The sequence below is a fragment of the Brassica rapa genome, chromosome A09, assembly GCF_000309985.2.
Source record: "Brassica rapa cultivar Chiifu-401-42 chromosome A09, CAAS_Brap_v3.01, whole genome shotgun sequence".
Taxonomy (NCBI): domain Eukaryota; kingdom Viridiplantae; phylum Streptophyta; class Magnoliopsida; order Brassicales; family Brassicaceae; genus Brassica; species Brassica rapa.
Window position 1 is genome coordinate 26565442 of NC_024803.2, and position 21663 is coordinate 26587104.

At 35.6% G+C, this 21663-nt stretch overlaps 5 protein-coding genes across 6 annotated transcripts; 3 read left to right on the forward strand and 2 right to left on the reverse strand.

Annotated features, from left to right (window-relative positions):
• Nucleotides 1-79: 79 nt before the first annotated feature.
• On the forward strand, nucleotides 80-2671 carry LOC103840278 (protein SUPPRESSOR OF FRI 4). The gene is made up of 7 exons (XM_009116776.3): nucleotides 80-459; nucleotides 686-786; nucleotides 860-989; nucleotides 1131-1462; nucleotides 1553-1698; nucleotides 1781-1834; nucleotides 2286-2671. Exons 1-7 carry the CDS (start codon nucleotides 266-268, stop codon nucleotides 2355-2357), a joined length of 1029 nt encoding a protein of 342 aa, XP_009115024.1. The 5' UTR covers nucleotides 80-265; the 3' UTR covers nucleotides 2358-2671.
• A 5528-nt stretch (nucleotides 2672-8199) lies between these two features.
• Nucleotides 8200-10469, forward strand: LOC103840279 (GTP-binding protein ERG). The gene is made up of 7 exons (XM_009116777.3): nucleotides 8200-8807; nucleotides 8871-8960; nucleotides 9060-9205; nucleotides 9371-9529; nucleotides 9591-9765; nucleotides 9841-9980; nucleotides 10059-10469. Exons 1-7 carry the CDS (start codon nucleotides 8301-8303, stop codon nucleotides 10141-10143), a joined length of 1302 nt encoding a protein of 433 aa, XP_009115025.1. The 5' UTR covers nucleotides 8200-8300; the 3' UTR covers nucleotides 10144-10469.
• Nucleotides 10470-11635: 1166 nt separating this feature from the next.
• LOC103840280 (vacuolar-sorting receptor 6) lies at nucleotides 11636-16991 on the reverse strand. Its single transcript, XM_009116778.3, has 11 exons — nucleotides 14957-16991; nucleotides 13650-14342; nucleotides 13414-13572; nucleotides 13232-13315; nucleotides 13066-13142; nucleotides 12883-12964; nucleotides 12709-12791; nucleotides 12563-12626; nucleotides 12338-12466; nucleotides 12165-12268; nucleotides 11636-12053 (listed from the first exon to the last, which is right to left on the reverse strand). Exons 1-11 carry the CDS (start codon nucleotides 15249-15251, stop codon nucleotides 11934-11936), a joined length of 1890 nt encoding a protein of 629 aa, XP_009115026.1. The 5' UTR covers nucleotides 15252-16991; the 3' UTR covers nucleotides 11636-11933.
• A 230-nt stretch (nucleotides 16992-17221) lies between these two features.
• Nucleotides 17222-18004, forward strand: LOC103840281. 2 transcript variants are annotated; one of them, XM_033279597.1, is made up of 2 exons: nucleotides 17222-17527; nucleotides 17688-18004. In XM_033279597.1, the coding sequence occupies exons 1-2, from the start codon at nucleotides 17314-17316 to the stop codon at nucleotides 17819-17821; spliced, it is 348 nt and encodes a 115-aa protein (XP_033135488.1). In that variant the 5' UTR covers nucleotides 17222-17313; the 3' UTR covers nucleotides 17822-18004. The 2 variants fall into 2 exon arrangements, with proteins under 2 accessions (XP_033135488.1, XP_009115027.1); XM_009116779.3 differs by having other exon boundaries at nucleotides 17233-17548; nucleotides 17694-18004.
• Nucleotides 18005-18152: 148 nt separating this feature from the next.
• On the reverse strand, nucleotides 18153-21154 carry LOC103840283 (peroxidase 7). The gene is made up of 2 exons (XM_009116780.2): nucleotides 19467-21154; nucleotides 18153-19090 (listed from the first exon to the last, which is right to left on the reverse strand). The coding sequence occupies exons 1-2, from the start codon at nucleotides 19746-19748 to the stop codon at nucleotides 18329-18331; spliced, it is 1044 nt and encodes a 347-aa protein (XP_009115028.2). The 5' UTR covers nucleotides 19749-21154; the 3' UTR covers nucleotides 18153-18328.
• Nucleotides 21155-21663: the final 509 nt, after the last annotated feature.

Sequence of the window (21663 nt, forward strand, 5' to 3'; positions counted from 1 at the left end):
AGTATATGGGATTTTACGCAAAATTACATAAGAAAGGTCCTTTTCTATAAATAAAAAGAGAGTAACGGAAGATAAAAAAAAAGGGTTAACATAAGACAGACAAGAGAATCTGCGAGATCGCAAAAGAAATCGAGAAAACGCCTTTGTCCGAAAAGAAACCCTAGCGAGGGGAAGGAAGGAAGGAAGACGAGAAGCAAGAGAGGGGCAGGTTTCAATTGGATTTGAGATTATTCAATAAACACAGAGTAGAAGGGGTTTTTGAGTGATGGGGAAGAAGAAGAAGAGAGCCACGGAGAAGGTGTGGTGCTATTACTGCGACAGAGAGTTCGACGACGAGAAGATTCTCGTGCAGCACCAGAAAGCCAAACACTTCAAGTGCCATGTCTGCCACAAGAAGCTCTCCACAGCTAGCGGCATGGTCATTCATGTCCTCCAGGTTCATAAAGAGAATGTCACCAAGTATGTTCCTTCTCTAATGTGCATGTTTGCTGGGAACTTTGAAATAATTGAATCTTTATTGCGTTAGCTCTTTCCAGGGTTTGGTTAATTCCATACAAGTTTTGATTTTTTTGGGGAAGACAAGTTTAGGGAAAGATTAATTGAGTTCTTGTCATGGCTGGATTTTGTCTGAATTTTGTTTGATTTATTCTAATTCCGTGACATTGTTTTTAATTTTCTGAACAAGGGTGCCTAATTCGAAAGAAGGTAGAGATTCAACTGATATTGAGATATATGGAATGCAAGGAATCCCACCAGATGTCTTGGCTGCTCACTACGGAGAAGAAGGTAAAGAGTTGAGCTGAGATGTATTGTTTACATTGTCGCATATGTTGATACCTGACGTTGGTGTTTTCTGCAGAGGAAGAGTCTCCTGCCAAAGTTGCAAAAATTGATATTCCTTCCGTCCCTCTCGGTGCTGCAGTTCCTAGACCATACGGAATGGTATATCAACCCCAACAAGTGCCTGGTGCTGTGCCTGCGCGACCAATGTATGTAATCTATATTCCTTCTCTTTCCTGGTCTTGTAAGATAGTCAGATCTTGTCTTTAGTATCTGATACATGCTAAGTGATGTTTCCTTAGAACCGTTCTACTTTGGGTTCCGTATGTTAAATACTTTTGTGTGAACAGGTACTATCCTGGTCCTCCTATGCGTCCAGCTGGTCCTGGATGGCCTATGCCTCCTCCTCCCCGTCCACAACAATGGTATCCACCAGGTTCTGTTCCTCCACCTCCCCATTTAGGGTATCGACCACCACAACTCTTTCCTGTTCATGGTATGGGGATGAATATGCCATCATCAGCTCCTGCTCCTCCTGGGATTCAACCATCATCTCCTGCAATGCCGGTTTCTCAACCTCTGTTCCCTGTTGTGAATAACACCACTCCTTCTCAAGCTTCTCCGTTTTCTGCTCCCCTTCCCGTTGGTGGGGCTCAGCAGCCGCCTAACAACTCATTTCCAGGTTCTGTCTTTGTTCTTAGAATCAATTGCTTGCATTTGACTCAGCTCAGCTGTTTGTTTTTTTAAACCCTCTTTTAATGTTGTGTTGCAGTGGGTGGAAATAATTCTCATTCGTATGCTTCTGGTCCAAACACTAGTGGTCCTTCAATCGGTCCACCTCCTGTGATTGCAAATAAAGCTCCTAGCTCTCAGCCTAATGAGGTCTATCTTGTATGGGATGATGAAGCCATGTCTATGGTTAGTTTCCTTCCTATACATGTTCTACTAGTGTCATTAACGAATCATTTAATAATCTGACTCGATGTGTCTGTATTTGCAGGAGGAAAGAAGAATGTCCTTACCTAAGTACAAAGTCCATGATGAAACCAGCCAGGTAAGTTCTGATTTTAAAGTTAAAGGAGAGTTTGCTTTATTTTTATAAACTCCAGAGCCTGTTGTTTCTATGCTAAGAGGTACCTTTGTAGTTTCAGTTTATATTATGAGAGTAAGGACATAGGTTTGTGTAGCTTGTAAAGTACTTGCAATTGGTAGTAAAGAACATCGTGTTTTGTATCTGCTAGTTCTTCATTTTGTATCCTATTTGCTCTTTGTCTTGTATTAAATGAAATTGTGGTGATTGGTTCCACAAGATCACACTCAAACAGGTTTGGTTTCAAACCAGGTCAGCTTCTTTTATTTTCATTCAAGTTTGCAAAGTTTTGTAGCTTTGCACAATCACAGTCTCGAAGAATAAAAAGAAAAGAAAACTCTTTGTAGCCTTTTTTATAAAGCATCCAACCTTTCTTTACTCAGAACCGCGTTTACTGTTTTTGAAATGGTTGCAGATGAACTCGATAAATGAAGCCATAGACAGACGTATCTCAGAGAGTAGGCTCGCTGGACGGATGGCGTTTTAGAGTTTTTAGCACCAAAGATGAGTCGAAGAAACCATCCAAGAAAAGACGATGATGGTGGTGGTCGTTTGTGATAACCCTTTGACTCACATTTACAGAAGCTGAACTTGTGATCTGAATTTTGAGTTATTCCTATCTATCTGTTGTATTGTTACTTGTTAGGTACCATTGCATTATTTTAGAGATCTCAGAGATGTTATTTCTGCAAATGTTTAGTCTTTTCTTTTTAATTTTTATTGGAGACTTGGAGGAAAACTGTAGTCTCTTTTTCTTTATTCCGACTATCAGTTACTATTAAAAACATACAGATTCACCCATAAATGTTTTTTTTAACGACTGCAAAATTGTCATTGAATCAACCCAATGGAAAGTTTGGATACAAATAATTAAAAAGAGAAACATTTAGACACTCAATCTTAAAAAAAAAAAAAAAAAAAATTCTACGAGGGGATAACGCATGATGTAGCACATTGCGTCTCCAATCCTACTATATAAAAGAGACTAAATTCAAGGCTTTTGAGACTATCCACTTCAGCTAAAATATTCTCATCTAAAAAAAATTAGAAATAAATGTCATTTATAAGATAATTAACTAACATGCAACTTTTGATATTTTTAAAATTTTCAAATTTGTAACTACTAATTTACTAATAGAATCATATATCTATATTGAATTGTGTTCTATTTTTAATCGTTAGACTTCAAGGATAAATAAATTATTAATTTATAATATATATAGTTTATAACTTTATATTGTAGTTATAAATAAAGCGAAAATAATCGGGGAAGGTGAAGAAGCTCATCTAAAATTATGTAATTAAAATGGTAAAATGGTGAGTATGATGACGTGAATCTAAGAAAATTTGTTGTACAAATTATGGTGCTTTCTTCGTCCACTATAAAGATTTAAAATAAAATACATATTCACATAAATAAGTCAATATTTGTTGTTTTTTTGGTAAGATACTAAGATTATCAATTTTTGAAAGGTTACACTATTATTTTTAAACAATTTATTACAGCAAGGAAACAAAAACAATCAACAACAACTCAAAGTAAAAAAGGCCTTAAGGAAGTCTTATACAAGAAAGATAAAAAGAAGTAGAAAAGAGGAGAAAGAAGAACTTTCCAGGTAAGAGAGGAGACGGTCACGCATCATACGGTCGAGAGAGGCAAGGATGACTGATGAAGGTGAGGAGGCAGCAGTGAACACACGAGCATTACGCTCTTTCCACAGCAGGTAGATGGCTGACTGAAAATAGAGCTTGATGACTGGAGTAGCATGCGTATCTGCGTTGACGCGAGGTTGATTGATCCAGGCTGCAACAGAGTGTAGATCAGCCGGAGGAGAAATCCAAACTTCAGCAGCAAATCCAAACTTGTGCCAATATTTGTTGTTGATAGTGTTTATATTCTTTTCTAACATTAGTATCTATATTTTTTAGTAAACTGATCCAAACAGATTAATTTGTGGATCTAACCAAACGAGGATTATAGTATTTACTTTGGAAAAAGTAATAGGTTGAATGATAGATGGCGTGCGTGCTTTTTCATATGAAAATCTGCACATATATTAAAATCATAAGATTTGAATAATAGAGAAAATATAGTGTATATGACTGAAGTTGGTCCATTCTGAAACTAAAGATGGCTAAAATTCTTCTTTGTCAAAATGCATAGATGTGAATCTTATATGAATAGAGTTCTCCATTGCTTATAACAGTGTAATAAACTCCGTGTGTAAAGGAGAAAAAATGTTATATAAGTGAAAACAAAAATTATGATTTTTTTTTCTTGTGCCTATAGGTTCTTCGCAATTTGAAGAAGAAAGAACATATTGTGTGAAAATCTTTGGCTCTGTCAAATTTTATCCAGTTGTTTATAAAACTGTTGTTATCTGATTCATGTAATTTTTCAGTGTTGATTTAAAAGCCCAAAAAACCCATCTATACTGACTTTTTGATGTTTCTTTTCTGTGATTTGAATTTAAAAAGAGATAAAATTTTCGATAAGTTATGTAAACTCAGAACAAGAATTTAGCTTTAGAAAGGATTTACATGTTTCAAACTTATAATATATACATATATAATGTTTAAAATTATGCATATAAAACCTGTGTAAAATGTGCCTGAATATGTTTCTCTTCTTTAATGTGTTAATCGTACTATATATAACATTATTTTAAAATTTCAAAAAGTTTATGTCATATACAAAAAAATCATCAATAAAATATATAATTCTTCATCTACAACAAGAAAAATTATAAACATATAAATTTAAATTAAGAAAAACTAATATTGGAAAAACAAAAAGTTAATGTAAAAGAAAAAACCGACAAATAATATTATAAATAAAATAAATTTATAAGACACAATCCGCGCGAAGCGCGGAAAAAATCTCTAGTCTCGTATAATAAAGACAATCACTGTGAAGTTTAGCGTTCCTCCAATTTGAATGAATATTACAATTCGTGAAACCTGCTAAAGGAGGATCCCATCTCTTGTTTTCTTTCTATCATTCCATTCACAGTTCCGTGCTCAGATGTCCAAATTTAAATCATTCCAAACTCTGGCTTCCTCACATGCTTTGTTGAACTTGAGTGCAAGCGATTCTTGTATCGACATATAAAAGTCAGGGCCGGGCCTTGATAGAAGCCCATCAAGCATTTGCTTGAGGGCTGATCAATATATAAATTAGTTTAGGGCCATTTTCTGAAATATTTAAATATCTGAGATGGTTAAAGCGGATGTTACATGAGTCGGACTGTTAGCAGCCCGGATTCGAAATTCGACTAATGCTCTTTTTTAGTACAATATTTTTAAACGAAAATTAAACTAACTTTACTTCAAAGAAAAAGAAAATATAGCAATAGCAAAATAAAAAGAAAATAGGATAATGATCAGCATTAACTATATAAATTCCTCTGGAAAAAATATCAGTTATCAAAACCTAATCAATTGTTTTCAGTTACTCCCTTAACTCTCAATTAACGAAGTCACAAAGTTTTTTGTTTCTCCTACAGACTACATCTACGAACCAGTGTCTATCGGTAAAGTTTTGTTTAATTATTAGACTTTTAAAAGTCCACTATAGACTCATCTCTCTTATATCTAGTCTTCTGATCATCAGTTTATTTTATGTTAATGATAAATTATTTTTACATTAAGTTACAGGGGCCAATTTTTTTTTCTTTGCTTCTAGTTTTGCAAATGTCAGGCACGGTCCTGTATAGAACCTTGTTCCGGTTCTTCCAAATGGTCCAAAGGATCATGGAATCGCTTTCCTCTGTAGTACTAGTATTGACTCTAACTTAAGATAGCCCGACAACCAGTTGACCAAACTATTATCAGTGAGCTGTAGATCTTGCTGGAAACCTGCAATTGTCCATGCCTCCTTCGCGACCGAATAATTAAAAAAACATGTTTAATTGATTATGCTCCCATCCTGCATAGCTTGCATTGTGTATCCAAATTCATTCCCCTTGTATTTAATCTTTCAGCCACAGTTAGCGCACTAGAGGCCGCTCTCTACCGCTCTCCACAAGAAACTTTTAATCTTTGGGAGTGTTGGGACATTCCAGATGGATCTCTTCAGCTCCAGTAAGCCTTGATTCATTGAGTTCATCATAGCGGCTTGAGATTCCTTATCCTTTGTACTCACTATACAACCGCTTTCACTGTAAAAGATCCATGAGATGTATAGGCCCATATATCTCTATCTGACACATTTCCAACTGAAAGTTGCATGATCCGAGTGACCTCATTTACTGGAAACAGAGACTTCAGCTTGTCTCCATCCCATTGTCCCTCATCCTGAATTAGAGATGATACTTTTAGGTTAACATCAATCACCGTTTCCTTATTAATTTCCCAACGAGGGATCTCATCCATAACCCATTTTTGACTCAACATGGAAGTTGTCGTTTCATCTCCAATGGACTTGATCAAACCCTTACTCAATAATTCCCGGCCAAATAGGATACATCCCCATGCATACAAGGATCTATAGCCTTTTCCACACTCCATGAACTCATTGTTAGAATATATAGTACATTTTCTTATAAATCTTCGCGGTCAAGCTGTTTGGTTCATTAAGAAGTCTCCATGCCTGCTTGGCTAAGAGTTTCTTGATTGAAATCCTCTATATCCTGAAAGCACAAACTGCCATTTTTTTTAGATACACATAGCTTCTCCTAAGATATCCAATGAATCTTTCTCTTCTCATCGCAATCATCCCACCAGAAGCTCACCATGACACTCATAATCTTATGACAATGATGTTTTGTTAGCATGAAACATGACATCACATATACAGAAAGGGCCATCGCAATTGACTGAAGGAGTATCTCTTTTCCACCAAGAAAAAGCTTTTTGGCAAACCAACCTTTGAGTCTTTTGCTCATTTTCTCACCTATATATGCAAGTAACTTCTTCTTTAATCCACTGAAACACTCCGGAAACCCAAGATATTTTCCATCACCGCCTTCATTGTATATATTCAAGAACTCAGCCACACTCTTTTCATCACCGGACCAATCCCACTCCAAAAGTAATGACAGACTTTTGGAAGTTGATTACCTGAACTGATGAATATCCATATAGCTTCAACCGTCTTAAGAAGTCCGTGCATTCTGCAAGTGACACTCGACAGAGGTTGAATCTATCATCTGCGAATAGCAAATGTTGAACGCTGGGTGTTAACTTCATTCATGCTATCACACCTTTTTGTTCCGCTTGATTCATAGTATGGACCAAAGTTTCATCACACGGGATAAATAAGAACAGTGACAGCGAATCCCCTTGTCTGATCCTACGCTTCAGTTTAAAATGTCCATAAGATTGTCCATTTGGAAGAACCGAAAAGGATATTGATCGAACACAACTCATGATCCATGAAGTTCACTGAGGATGAAAACCCAACTTGTTGAAAAGAGATTCTAAGATATCCCACTCCACTCTGTTATAAGCCTTGGACATATCAGTTTTGATTGCAATGTAATCCGACTTACACATAAGATTCGTCCTCAGGCCATGCACCATTTCATGTGCAATCAGTACATTATCTATAGAAAGGTATATAATATCAAATATAATATTATCAAATATTGTATAGTTATTATATAATATATTTACATATATTTGTATCTATCTAGATTAGGAAATATCACTAGTATATATTATATGTACGTAGTCCTAACTATTATTCTTATGAGAGTAAATACAATTCTTTCAATCTATCTCTCATCATATCATCAACAAGGTATCAGAGCCCGATCCATGCAATCCAACCCGATCTATATCGACTCCGTTCAAAGTTAGCCCTCGATCCTTGTCCAAGCATTCCGAGATTGACGCTCAAAGAGTCATCATCTCAAGGAGGCGTATTAGAGACAAAGTCTCTCACATAGGATGTTGGAAGTGCTCCTAAGTAATATATAAGATAGATGAACCATTCCACTGATACCATATTAAGTTAGATATACTTACAACCTAAAATCACTTGGTAATAAGTGGAATGGGTTATCTATCTTATATATTACTTTAAGATCCCTTCTAATATCCTATGCGAGAGATTTTGGAAGTAAGCATATGTACGTAAATGTTTGCATCATATTTAGCATTTAGCCTAAAGTAAAAAGTGATTAACAAGTCTAATATTCTTGACAAAATTATATCAACCTATATATACAACTACATTCTCAACTAGAGTGAACTTTGGTATCCAGATACTCATCTGAAATTCGAAATTGACTCAAATGCACCAAATGCAAAGTTGGAGATGCAAAATGAATTACACTCAAACAAAAGGGGCAATCAGTAATAATGAATTACTTTCTCACCACTCTCTCCAAACGAAATAAACAAACTCTTTGGTGAAGCAAAAAAAAAAAACTCTCTAAAACCCTCGATTCCGCGAGATCGCTTCTTCGCCATTGTTGAGAAAAAGATGAAAGCTTTCAGATCTCTACGAATACTTATTTCCACCTCACGAACAGCTACGACACCTCGCTGTAAACCCCATCTCACTCACACCTTCCTCCGCAGGTTCTACTCGGCGCAGCCGAACCTAGACGAACCCACCTCCGTCAACGGAGACGAACCCACCGGCGACTCCGTTTTCGATAGCAGTCAATACTCAATCCCTGGAACCGAAGATTCCTCGAAAAAGCAAAAGCAACCTAATTGGGATAAAGGGTACAGGGAAAGGGTACAGAGGGAGCTGTTTCCGGAAGAGAAAGGTAAATCGAAATCTACAGAAGAAGATAGCTCCGAAGAAGAAGATGAGAGTATTGATAGGTCAAGGATTCTAGCGAAGGCTCTCTTGGAGGCGGCGCTTGACTCAGCTGATGACGAACTCGGTGAAGGCGAGGTTCGAGAAGAAGATCAGAAGTCTCTTAATGTCGGCATCATCGGCCCCCCGAACGCCGGCAAATCTTCCCTCACTAATTTCATGGTTCGTTTATTGAAAAAAAGTTTCCATCTTTTTCAGATGTTTGAGAATCTTGCTTATGTGCAGGTTGGAACAAAGGTAGCAGCTGCTTCAAGGAAGACCAACACGACGACCCATGAAGTGTTAGGAGTGTTGACTAAAGGAGATACACAAGTTGTAAGTTTTTCTCTTTGTAAACTACACCTTTGTGATTGAAGGCATGGAGGTTAAGTTCAATCATTTGTAGATTTTAAAGATGTTGAAACAACTTTGCAGTGTTTCTTTGATACTCCGGGTTTGATGTTGAAGAAAAGCGGATATGGTTACAAAGACATCAAGGCTCGTGTGCAAAACGCTTGGACTTCTGTTGACCTTTTTGATGTCCTCATTGTTATGTTTGATGTCCACAGGCATCTCACTTGGTAACTCACTCCTTTCGTATATTTTCTTTACAAAGCTTTCTCGTAACTTAAAATAGTCTAGTTAAGTGCATCAAGTGGTGGACCGAGACTATCCTTAAGCTTTAGAACCGTAAACCACTGTGCTGTTTGTTTGTTAAATTTCTGTTTTCTGTGTGATTTGCATAGTCCGGATTCAAGAGTTGTACGCTTGATAACATACATGGGAGAGGAAGCAAATCCGAAACAAAAGCGTATTTTATGTATGAACAAAGTTGATTTGGTTGAGAAGAAGAAAGATCTCTTAAAGGTTGCTGAGGAGTTCCAAGATCTCCCGGCATATGAAAGGTACATAGATTCATTTAACAGGGATGTCTCTTGAATTGCAACTGAAGATATACTGTTTTAGGTACTTCATGATATCAGGGCTCAAGGGATCTGGAGTTAAGGATCTCAGCCAGTATTTAATGGATCAGGCAGTCAAGAAGCCGTGGGAGGAAGATCCATTCACCATGAGTGAAGAAGTCATGAAGAACATCTCTCTTGAAGTTGTTAGGGAGAGATTACTAGACCACGTTCATCAGGTAATGATAGTAATAATAGTCTAACCTCTACTTGCTTATCGGTTTCTAAATTACACGACTGCGAACAAACCATAGGAAGTACCATATGGCGTGGAGCACCGTCTAGTGGACTGGAGAGAGCAGCGAGACGGGTCTCTGAGGATCGAACAGCATCTCATCACTCCTAAACTTAGCCAGCGCAAGATTCTTGTGGGCAAGGGAGGTGCTAAAATCGGGTAAGAGCAAACAAGATCACAGGCTAGTTCAACTAATCTCATGACTGATCTTTTTGTGTTGGTATGGTAATTTTGCAGGAGGATAGGAATAGAGGCAAACGAAGAACTTAGGAGAATAATGAACCGCAAAGTTCATCTCATTCTCAAGGTGTTGCTCAAGTGAAAACCGTTCTCTGAAGACCTTTAGTTTTTTGAGTTTTGATTGGTTTACAGAATCGTTTGTACACGATTTTGATATCTGTCTGTATATTTGATGTTGTCAAAGATTAGACATTAGAAATATAATCTTATACAAACAGACAGTATCCCAGGAATGAAATGAAGCAGCAGAATTTTGAAAAAAAAAACAAGCAGTCTTACCGCCGTGTAAGAAGACTGCTTGTAGTTCCTTGAGTAAAAGTGTGAATGATGGTTGATTAGTTTCTCTGACTTTATCAACTTTTTAAACAATAACAGTTTTTTTCTTTCTATGAAATATGAGTGGTTTTATTGAGACAATGCATAAGATGCGAGTAATAATGTTATGGGTTATATATGTTGCGTTCGGTTTTGTGGACACGTGAACATTATATAATGGATAAAATGTGAGGAAAAAACATAGCTTAAGTGACATGTACAAAGTATGTGAACTAGGAACCATGGAATATGTATATTAGATAAAATATTGTAGAGAAGCAACTAAAAAAAACACTATAACAACATATTTGTATTAAGCACTACAAGATCATATCATTAAATAAGTCATCATCATGTGGGATACTCGTCGTTCTGGTGATGTAGGATTTAGCTTCCATTTGCTCAAGTTTTGGTTGAGGATTCAAATCTGCCGTCATAAAAACATATCCACGTGAATGTGCTACAACACTCCTCTTGGATTATGAGTCTTTAGTGGAACAAAAATCACAGTTACGTGAGAAGTTTGGATTTGGGTTTTGGCCTAAGCAGTTAATATGGCAGTCCGGCAACAAGCCATTAGTCGGAAAGCATTAATTTATATATGTCTTTTGGCGTTAAGGTATCTGAGTTTTGACCTAACCAGCTGCCTCCGGTTTGTCTGAGCGAGAGATTCCCTAAGATCATTCTATTCTTCAGAGCCTGTAATTCCTCAAGAGTTTTAATTGGCTCCTTGACAAGCTTATTCAAGGAATCAAGAGACGCCTGTAAAACATTATGAGCATAGATCATTCTATTTCTAGCAAACCCTAAAATATAGAATGAATGAGGTTCTTGTGTTTGAGTCGGTGACTAATCATGAAAGTGAACATCTCAAAGTGACCTGGAGCATCATTTGGATCTACAAGTCTTTAGGAGTCAGACATATAACAGCCAGACACAAGCTCAGTTATCATGGCATTCCTTCAAATGAAGAAAAACCGAAAAAGTATAAAAAGTATGTAAACCACTAATATGCTTCATCTCCTTAATCCTACAGCTAGTGGTTTTAGATCGCAGCCACCAAATCATTTAACACATTCCCAGTCTTATTCACTTTTAGAACCTCCAGAGTAACACACTCAAGATTTAAAACGTTCTCCATCTATCTCTCTCTCTCTCTCTCTCTTTTTAATCTAGCGTGCTCCTTACGGCGATAACTAACATAATCATTTATGATCTCATCATTACTTAGGTTCTTCGATTTAAAACATCAAACTGTATTTTTGACAAAAGAAAAGATCATACTCATTTATAACAAAAGTCCGAACCAATTCATTCAGTTATTTACAATACAGACGCCCTTTCAAAATATAACCCTAATGAAAGTAGTAGAAAATGTAAAAATTGACCAGAAACGAAGTATTTTTTTTTTAGGATAAACAATCAAAAGTAAAAACAAAAGAAAATACAATATCTTCTTTTTTTTTGGGTCAAATACAATATCTTCTTTATGCTCTTTTCAAAGACTTTCCTTGAGGTTAACACAGCAAATTCTCTATTAAAAAAAGGTGAAAAAAATTAGGCTGCAGAAGTTAGTCGCAGCTGTTGAGATTCACCAGTCATTGGATCGCTAGTGTTTTGGCTCTCCAATGGCATGTACTGAGACATAATCGCCATGATTTCTGAATCCATATAAGACTGCATTTTGGTGTTTTGGAAAAAAAAATTATCATCAGAGAGATTCATGGTGACTATGAATTTAAGAGTTTTTAATTCTCAATAAGAGAAGCAAAACGTGTAAAAACATACCCTGAGACGATACTTGTAGAACACGTAACCACCTACACAGATACCTCCAACTGCAGCTAGTATCACAAATGTAAAGAACCATCCAATTCCTGACCCGCTTTTCTCTGCGAAAAAAAACGAAAAACAAAATAAGAATATGATTAAGATCATGATTGTTTGTTTCTGACATTTACCAATACAAGTGTCTTGTTCTTTCATGTAGAGACGATTGCCGGAGCATTTGCATTCGAAGCTTCCCCATTTGTTGTTACACTTGCATCCATCACATTGACATGCTGATTTCTCCTTACATTCATCAATGTCTAGTAGATATATATGTATACAGAGCAAAAGATGAATCAGTTCAAGACAACAAGATGAGATAATATAACATTATAGTGTGGGGGAAAAGTTTTCACCTTCACATTTAAGACCATCTCCTTTGAAACCTGAAGGGCAACGACATCCAGATGTCTCCGTGTTCTGAGAATTCAACAATAGGAGAAAATGGTAAGAAACAATGTGAAACTTGGATGTAAAGTTTCAAACTGTATGGCATTATTACCGAACAAGCGGAGAAAGTTAGGCCCTTTTTGGTTTCAGACCAGCAGCCTCCTTGATTCAATGAACATCTTGCAGGTCCATAAGCTGTTAACAACAGTCAAGAAAAGATTACTTCTTTTTCAAATCAGAACACAAAATGTTTTTCTTTAAACAATATAGAAGTTGAAGAACATACGTTCACATGAAGTATAGCCATCTCCTTTATACTGCACACCATTCACAACAGGGCATTCACAGACTCTTCCCCTAAATGTGTCCTGATATAATCCAATTTAGGTGAAAATCCCATCAATATATATGAGAAAAATAATGAAATAATCAGGTAAAACTAACTTTTTAACGGTATATAATCAAGTACCTTGCAAGCTGTTACATTAGATTTCTTGTCTTGCCAACATCCTCCATTTGCTTCAAGACATTCATTTGTTTCTATATCTGTTTTCAAAAGTGTAAATAATATTTCTTTAGTATTATTCTGTTACCAGAAGATGGTCAGGTCAGTTTACAAGGGGAAGTGGTTTAACCTCCACTTAGACAGATCCCGGGTTCGGTTCTCTCCTTGAAACCTGAACATATAGCCTTTAATACCGAACTACTCTCGAGTTTACCTGAGCAATGAATCAGATTAACAACTTCAGAATTTGTAACATTATAACAACATATTGTTCTAAGCAAACATGTTACAATAAGAAGGAATGAAACAAACCGCGGTATTGAGCATTGTTGATGATCAATGTTGGCAAGATTGTGACATCCCCACGGTCTCCCTGTCCAACCTGAAGTGCTTGCTCACCTTTTAAAACCTCATTCTCCACATCAGCTGCAGGATCACCCATACATTTCTTGATCTTGTCAAGTGGCAAACCTGAGAATAAGAGAGTCTTATAAGAAGACCCGGAATGTGAAGAAAAGAAAAATGAAAACGATAGTGATGTCACTTACCTAGAGATTCCACAACACTCTCTGCACATTCTTTAGTATACTTCTTCTCCTTCATGGAACACCTGATGTGAAAATCAGTCACATAGTCCCACCAAACCCAAGACTTGTTAATCTCCTTCCCTACTCTATGAACACATAGCTGTCTCAAGTTCTCAAAAACAATGTCTTTCCCATCGTATCCATCTCCAAAGTCTTGTTCAGGGTCAGGAGCACAATACCTCCCTTGGTTTATACACTGAGACTTACACTGATTGCTTGAAACATAATCTTTAGGACAAAACCATGTAATGTAATGAGGTGTGAACAAAGAGTATCCTCCTTTCTCGAGAATCTGTGCGTGCCCTTTAAAGTTTTTTACAAAATTCATCTGCTCATCGCACCGCGCACCACACTCATCGTTAGTGTTAGTCCATAGCTCATACTCAACTCTCTCATCCGGATGAGGCAGTGACTCGCTCCAGTCTATCTTGAGGACTACTTCCTCTCCTTTCTTGAGAGCTTGCTTGAGGGTGTTTGCGAAAGAAAGGTCGATTAAAGCAGATGGAATGGTGAGTTTCTCTATGAAGTCATCAGCTTCTTTGGATTCTTCAGGTGAATCCATTGTTATCAATGACTCGTCTACGTTATCTGCTATTAGAACTGCTGCTGCACCGGATTTTTGACCGTTCCATACCTTTAGTGCAAAGTAGCACTCTAATGCAAAACAAAACAAACCACAAAAAAAAAACAAATCAAAACCGAATCTTTACCATCCTTAATTCTTGAATCTACAACTAGATTGAGATTAAGGCGAGTTTCATATGTTTTTTTAATGTAGGGTCTCATATAGGCATGCGGTTCGGTTCGAGCGATTAGTTCGGTTTGGTTTCGACAATTCAGTTTTTGGTTAGTTCGGTTAGACAAAATTCGCCAAAGTAAACCTAACGAATATCTGTCGGTATTCAGTTAGTTTAGTTGATGAAAATTTTACCTAATTTAACCGGAGTGTTTGTTTTGGTTTAATCTCGTTTATAAATTTGGTTATTCTAGTTCAAAATTTAGTTAATTTGGTTTAAAATTTTGATTACAATTAGTGTAGTTGTGTTTTTAAATGAAAAAAGAAAGTTTAGCCGAACCGAACCTATAACTGAAAATTTTTAATATGGCAAATTGAATCGAATTCATAACCAAACTTGAACTAAAAACGGAAAATTTTCGTTTGGTTGGGGTCAAAATGCCAGAAATTTGGAATTTGGACCGTTCTCTAATTTGCTGAGCGGTTAGGATCAAAAACTAGATAACAAGTCTTATGGGAATGAAACAGTTACCTCCACGATCGATGATTAAGATGGTAGGACGAGGGAACTTGGGTTTGAAAGTCTTGTCAAAGGAATCGCACCCAAAAGCTCCTTGACCGGCGTAGACGACGGAGCCGATCATGTAACCACCGTAGTTAGGTACGCCGAAGTTAGCAATGGCTGCGTCGTGTTTCGACCGCATTGCCAAAGGGCTTAAGATCGTGACGCTGCTCTTCTCAACGATGAATCTCCCGAAAACGCCGTTCACCACCATGGTCAACGCTAGAAACAGAGCCAAGGTGGCTCCTTTATTGATCAAAGACATTTGTTTCTGATTAGACCAAAAAAAAAAACAGAGTTTCCAAATTATTTTGTTTTGTTTCCCTTAGAAAGTGAAACTGAGTCGGGAATTAATGACTTTTCGAAAATGGGTGTCTCGGTTTTTTCGATTTTTTTGAAGATTTTCCAGAGAAAACAAAATGTTAAAGAGAATTAGGTGATGCTAACTGTTTATTTTCTGTGTGTTTCCATGGGAAATTAGAGAAAAGCTTAGCTTTGATGGGAAAGGGAAAAGAATTGAGTTTGCAGGAAAGTGGATGTCTCTGTTTTCTGGAGGAAGAAAGAGATCTTAACGTAAAGTAAACGAGAGAGAAGATGACTTGACAGAGTCAGCAGAACTAACCATGTCTCTGCAACTACTGTTTCAACCAACTTCTCTCTTTCATTCTTTTTGGTAAACTTCTCTCTTTCATTCTTTCTTTTATTTTATATAATTTTCTAAATTATTGACGAGAAAAACAAAATTTGACGTTAACTTAGAACGTAAGGCAAACGTGAGATCCTATCATCTTTTCAAAGCTCTAATCTTTAAGCTTAATCAAAGTGGAGAACGTTACAAAATTTAATCTAGTGGAGAAAGTTACAAAAATTAATCTAGTGGAGAAAGTTACAAAAATATGGTAGCTCAAGTCTACAAGTTTTCAATCTTTATCTACAGCAATAACTTTTCAGTACTCAATGATTTACAAAAATCAAGACCATTGCATACTTCATTGACTTTTGAGATATATTGAAGTGCCATATGGGTTAAGTTAGAGAATCATCCGAATCACCGATGTGACAATTACTAGGAGACATGAATTATTGCATAATCGACATTAACTTGTTTAATGAAATATCCAACCTAATTGTTAGCTTTACCATTATTTCAAAATTATTTAAGGCAGACCTTGAATATGATGTGTGTTTGTTTATATCATCATGATGTGTTTGTATTTTTAATGAATTCGGAGAAATGACAACAAACATGTATTTTTATTTAGCAAGAAAAAGTCTCTGAAATATATTAAGGCCATTTACAAAAAAAAAAAGTCTCTGATATAAAAAAAATGGGTAGGATTAGAGAGACTAGTTACAAGAATATTTTTATATGTGGTAGGAGAGAAAATGTCAATCCATGATTTAAAATTGTCCCATTTGCGTGAATCTCATGCCAGTTTCTTTCATATGCAGTAAACAAGAAAATTGTTTCTTTTTCAACAACAAATATTAGTTGCCACAAGCACATAATAATATAGAAGAGAAATTAGTAAAAAGAAGTAGAAATAAACTTAAACAATAATGTTCAAAATGACACTTTCTTTCTTCACCACATTCATATGAATAGATCAACCTGCATTGCCAATAAATGTTCAGGTTTTGCTACAAGTACCAATAAGAATTCACAACAAAAACCGTATATTGTAAACAAAAAAAGAACACATATTCAAAAAGGCCAATCAACACTAATGTTACCAAACCATACCAAAAGAGGGAACTGGACCAAGGCTAAAAACAGCAGGAGGTACTGATGTTTGCCCGAATCATAAGTCCTTACTTGAGCAAACAAAACATGTTTTATCGTCTTCAAGGGAAGTTAAAACGGGGACCCGGCCTGCTTATGTCCGACCTGTTTATTGTGTATGTTCCTTTGTGTTGTTCACCAAGAATATCCCAGTACACAAACACGTCAATGGCATCAACACATAATAAGAGTATATCCCCACATAGTCTTGGAAAAATCGCAAGACATCGACCCGCAAAAAATAGCCTCCATATGATATCCCACAATGTAGCACAGGAACCTTTCCTCTACCAAGTGAAGTGATAGAAGGGAGCATCACTTACACAATGATTTGGGCCTGTAAATATCATTAATAGGCCATTAAGAAAATATTCTGATATGGGCCATACAACTGGACAGGATACAGCTATTCTTGTAACCAAACAAAATACGAGCAATTTTTCCTCAATTAGGTTTAGACGATATAACCCAATCCGACACCCGAATCTCATAGTCCCTTCTCCGTCAAAGCCCTAATTTCTCATCCCCTCGAACTTTGATTACAATGGCGAAATCAATGAGATGCAAGAGGGTGAAGAGACTGAGAGCTATTAGAAGAGAAATAGTGGAGAAGGAAGCATTCACTCTAACGAGAGACGACGCCAAATCCGCCGCCATCGAAGCCGCACTCGCCGCCCCCAAATTACCTGTTCGTCAGCCACCACCTTCTCCGTTCATGGAAGTTGCGACCTCCACCCCCGAGTCTACCTCTGCCTCCGGGACTATCGCCAATGATATGGGTATGTTCGATTTCTTCTGTAGCAGCATCAAGTTTCTCAATACACTTGAATTCGTATAGGTTGATGGAACCGCTGTTTGGTTATGTCTGAAAGTGTTGGTAAGATAGCTATGTCCTGTTTTGGATATTATCGTTGTTGTTTGCAGATATGGAAATGGATGATGAGAAGCGTAATAAGTCTCTTAAACCCATCGGGAGGAAGTTGAAGAAGAAGTTTAAGATGGGCATGAAGAATCGTCGCAGCAAGGGTTTCCTTCGAGGCAAGCGTGTCTAAGTTCCCAAGTTTTGTTTTGTTTTGTTTTCACTTCTAGTTCTGTTTCACCTCTCATAACTATTATGTTCCCTGAATATTTCTTAATTGTCTTAGAAAATGTCTTGTTTTGCACTTTTATTTTTAGCCACTTTAAAGTATTATAGACCTAAAAAGAAATGTTTTGAAACTAAATATGTCTGATTATGCCTCCCATGTTTAATTTTCTTGCACCAAAAACTATCATCGCTACTATTTTTACTTGACTAGATAGTTAACATTTTAGGATTCAATCAACTTTGTAAACCTTTAGACATCTTGATTTTGAGCCAAATGTAAATCAGAATCACGAATCTTAGATAACTTTTTAACATAACAATAATTCTCAGTATAAATCAAGATTCACATATTTTAGTTGTTCAGACAACGTATCACAAAATTTAAATTGAAACAAAACAAGAAATTATTTGTCAAGAAAGATTCTTTTAAAAACCCAGCACCGTTTGATTTTTTTTTTTTTTTGAAAAAGAATCAGTAACGTTTAGAGTTAGATTTGCTGCAAACTCTCCTGATCTCTCCAGTACGATCTTCACCAGTGATGACACCAACATTGACCAGCTTAGCCATCGACACAGCAAACTGATGTCTGAACATCTGAGGCGGCTGCTCCGCGAAAGCCTTTACAAGCGGAGCGGTCCTCGGGTCCTTCACAAGCTCCGCATCAGTCGTCAAAACTCCCATATTATTCTGAAGATTAATGTAATACTGATTATCGAATACCACAGGAGTCGTGGCGTCTAGGTAAACCGTCTCTGAGGCCCAACGACACTTGCGGCGCAAGAAATCTGCGTATTTGGGGTCAATAGACGGATCAGTTCCATGGGTCGCGTTGAAATTGTAAAGCCTCGACTGGATGGTTCCACAGTAAGCTTTTCCGATGGTGTGGGCTCCGGAAAGGACGACAAGGTCGAGAATGTTGAGTCCGTACGACTGAAACGTCTCGAGGAGGCCGGTGATGTCACGGCGGCCTGAAGGGACTTTCTCGACGTCTCTAGCGTAAGAGTTGGTGGAGTCGCGACGTCCGTAGGCGTTGGGCCAGTAAGGACCACCTAGTTGGTAGGTTGCGCTGCGGCTAGCTGCGGTTAGGATGTCGGCACATGAGACTAGACCGGGGCAGGATTTCTCGATCTCGGACTTGATATCCTCGATCAGCTCGAAGCCTCTTAGGGTTTTGCTTGCTGGAGATCTTCTCTCTGATTCTTTGTGGTCTAGAAGAATCGATGCATCACATCCCTGAACGTTATCCATACACAAGAGATATTTCTCTCATTAGTTACTACTTTTGTTCATCTCTTCTTCAAAATGAAATGAAATTTGTCATTAAAGGATTAATCTATTACTTATCAAGTTTTATTGGTTTTGGCATTGCATTCCGCATATTTTATTTTTATTTTATCCGATCCTTAGTGTTACCGATACAAACTCTAATAGTCATTCGAAGAAACTATCAATTCAGGTCGATTTTCAGAACTATGTAAACTGTATATTATATGAACGAAAACATTAGTTAGCTAGCTATAGCATGAGAGTATAAGGTTAATATATATACTATGCAGTTGAAAGATTAATGTTAAAAGAATATTTAAGAAAGAAGGTATAATTGCAATACCGTGACGCCGCAATCGTGGAAGAGAAGGCGGAGGAGGGCTGGACCAAGGGAAGGATCAGTCTTTGTCCATTCCCTGACTTTTGTATCAACGATTTTCTCAAAATTTGGACAAATCTTATCATAATAACTCAACGATAACAGATTGTCCAAAGGAAACCATGACTTTGTGTCCTCTTCCTCGTCGCCTCCGTATCCTCCCTCTCCCGGTAAGTCTTTGCCAGCCGATACTGGCCAGGCCACGAGAATCACGAGGATGAAGACTGAGACCACGGCCGACTTCATTATCTTGCCTTTTTATATCTTTCTCAGTTTATTGAGTTTGAATTTGTTTGATATGGCCAAGAGATGTCTGCGAGTAGTTTATATATTGGGGGTTGAAAATGAATGTGATGGTTTTACGTGGGAAGCACACCTTTAGTATTTTAATAATTCAAATGAGTTGCTTGCATGTCGTGTATACTTTTGATTTTTTGATAGAAGAGAAATCAATAAACTGATAATTTGATGTGAAACAAGCCTTTTACTTATTTGGATTAGATTGTTATTTTTATTTTTTCGTCAACTTGGATTGGGCTTAATTTATGTGGTTCATTGGTCGGTTATCACTTATATTGCTATAATTGATTTCCCTATTATATTGTTACTAGGTGATTTTCCCGTGCTCATGCACGGGTATAAATATTTCTAAAGTAAATATATTATAATAATTTATTACTATTTACATTTAATATTAAAATAATTTATAATTTATATACATCATTTAAATTAATAATATTACATTACTTTAATTTTTCTATATGTTATATCTAATCGATTTTGTTGTTTTTTAGTCGATTTTGTTATTTTTTGGATAAATTAGATTGCATATATGAATTCAACTATAGTATTTTTTATTCTATATATTAAAATTTTGATTAATTTTTTATTTACATTTAGGTGGTTGTTATCTTACATGTGTACGTAAATATATTTTATGAAGATTATGTATAACTTAAGATATATTATGCTTAGAATGAAATAAAAAAATAAACTAAAGTGTATGATTCCAAATTACATAAATTAATATAACCAAACGATAATATTCTGAAGTCTCATTTATATATATAAATTTTAAAAAAGAACTAAATTGTAACAGTTGGTTAATGTTTTGTTTTCATTTTTAATATTTTTTGAGTTGTCCTATGATTTATATTTATAAAATAAATTACTATTCTTATAAAATTATATAATCTTATCGTAGTTAAAATTATGATTTTAGATATAAGTTGGATTAGTCGAATCATTCATGTTATGAGTATATTGAGTTACATATATTCTTTCAAATTAAAAATGAAGTATAATTATTTTTTTATTATAATTAAGTCAAATGTGCATGTATTTTCATAACATTTATCAAATTATATGTTGATGTTTTTTAAAAAAATATTAGAAAATAAAGGATGATCAATATGAAGTTACATGCGTAGTAGCTGATACATTTTTGAAAGCTCATGTACACATATCAATATTTACAATAATTAAAATAGTTTAAAATTTCTAAATAACTTTATGCCTTTGATTTATTGAATGGAAACTAAAATTTATTTGAATAATCTTAAAAATGAGAATTCAGATTTGCTTTGGTATTTTGATTATGGTTCTACTAAGTTCCACAAAAACAAAATAAAATAAAATTTAAAAGCATATTTAATATTAAAAAATAACTTTAATAATGATAAAATATAATAGATCTACCTCATTAAACTATTTTGTAACTATTTGATCAAACGATGTTTATTTTAGAATTTTCCTTTTATTTTTTTTTAATATCTCTTAAAAATAAGTACTAATATTATATAAGTAAAATATAATTTTATCGATATTTTTTGTTGTAATTGAAAGATATTATAGTCAACTAAATTTATGAAACTCTTAAAAATAAGCAGTAAAAAAATTGTGATTGTATTTAAAATAATATTATATAAGTAAAATATAATTTGTCGATATTTTTTTGCTGTAATTGAAAGATATTATAGTCAACTAAATTTATGAAAAATAAATAAAACATTTCAATATTACTAATTATAAAATATTTTTAGATAATTAAACATATATTAGTTTATGTTACTTAATTATTTTATGTAATCATCTAAGAAAATATATAGGTATATAAAAATATTTTTATTAATTTGAACTTTTTTGTATTGTTTAAATTATG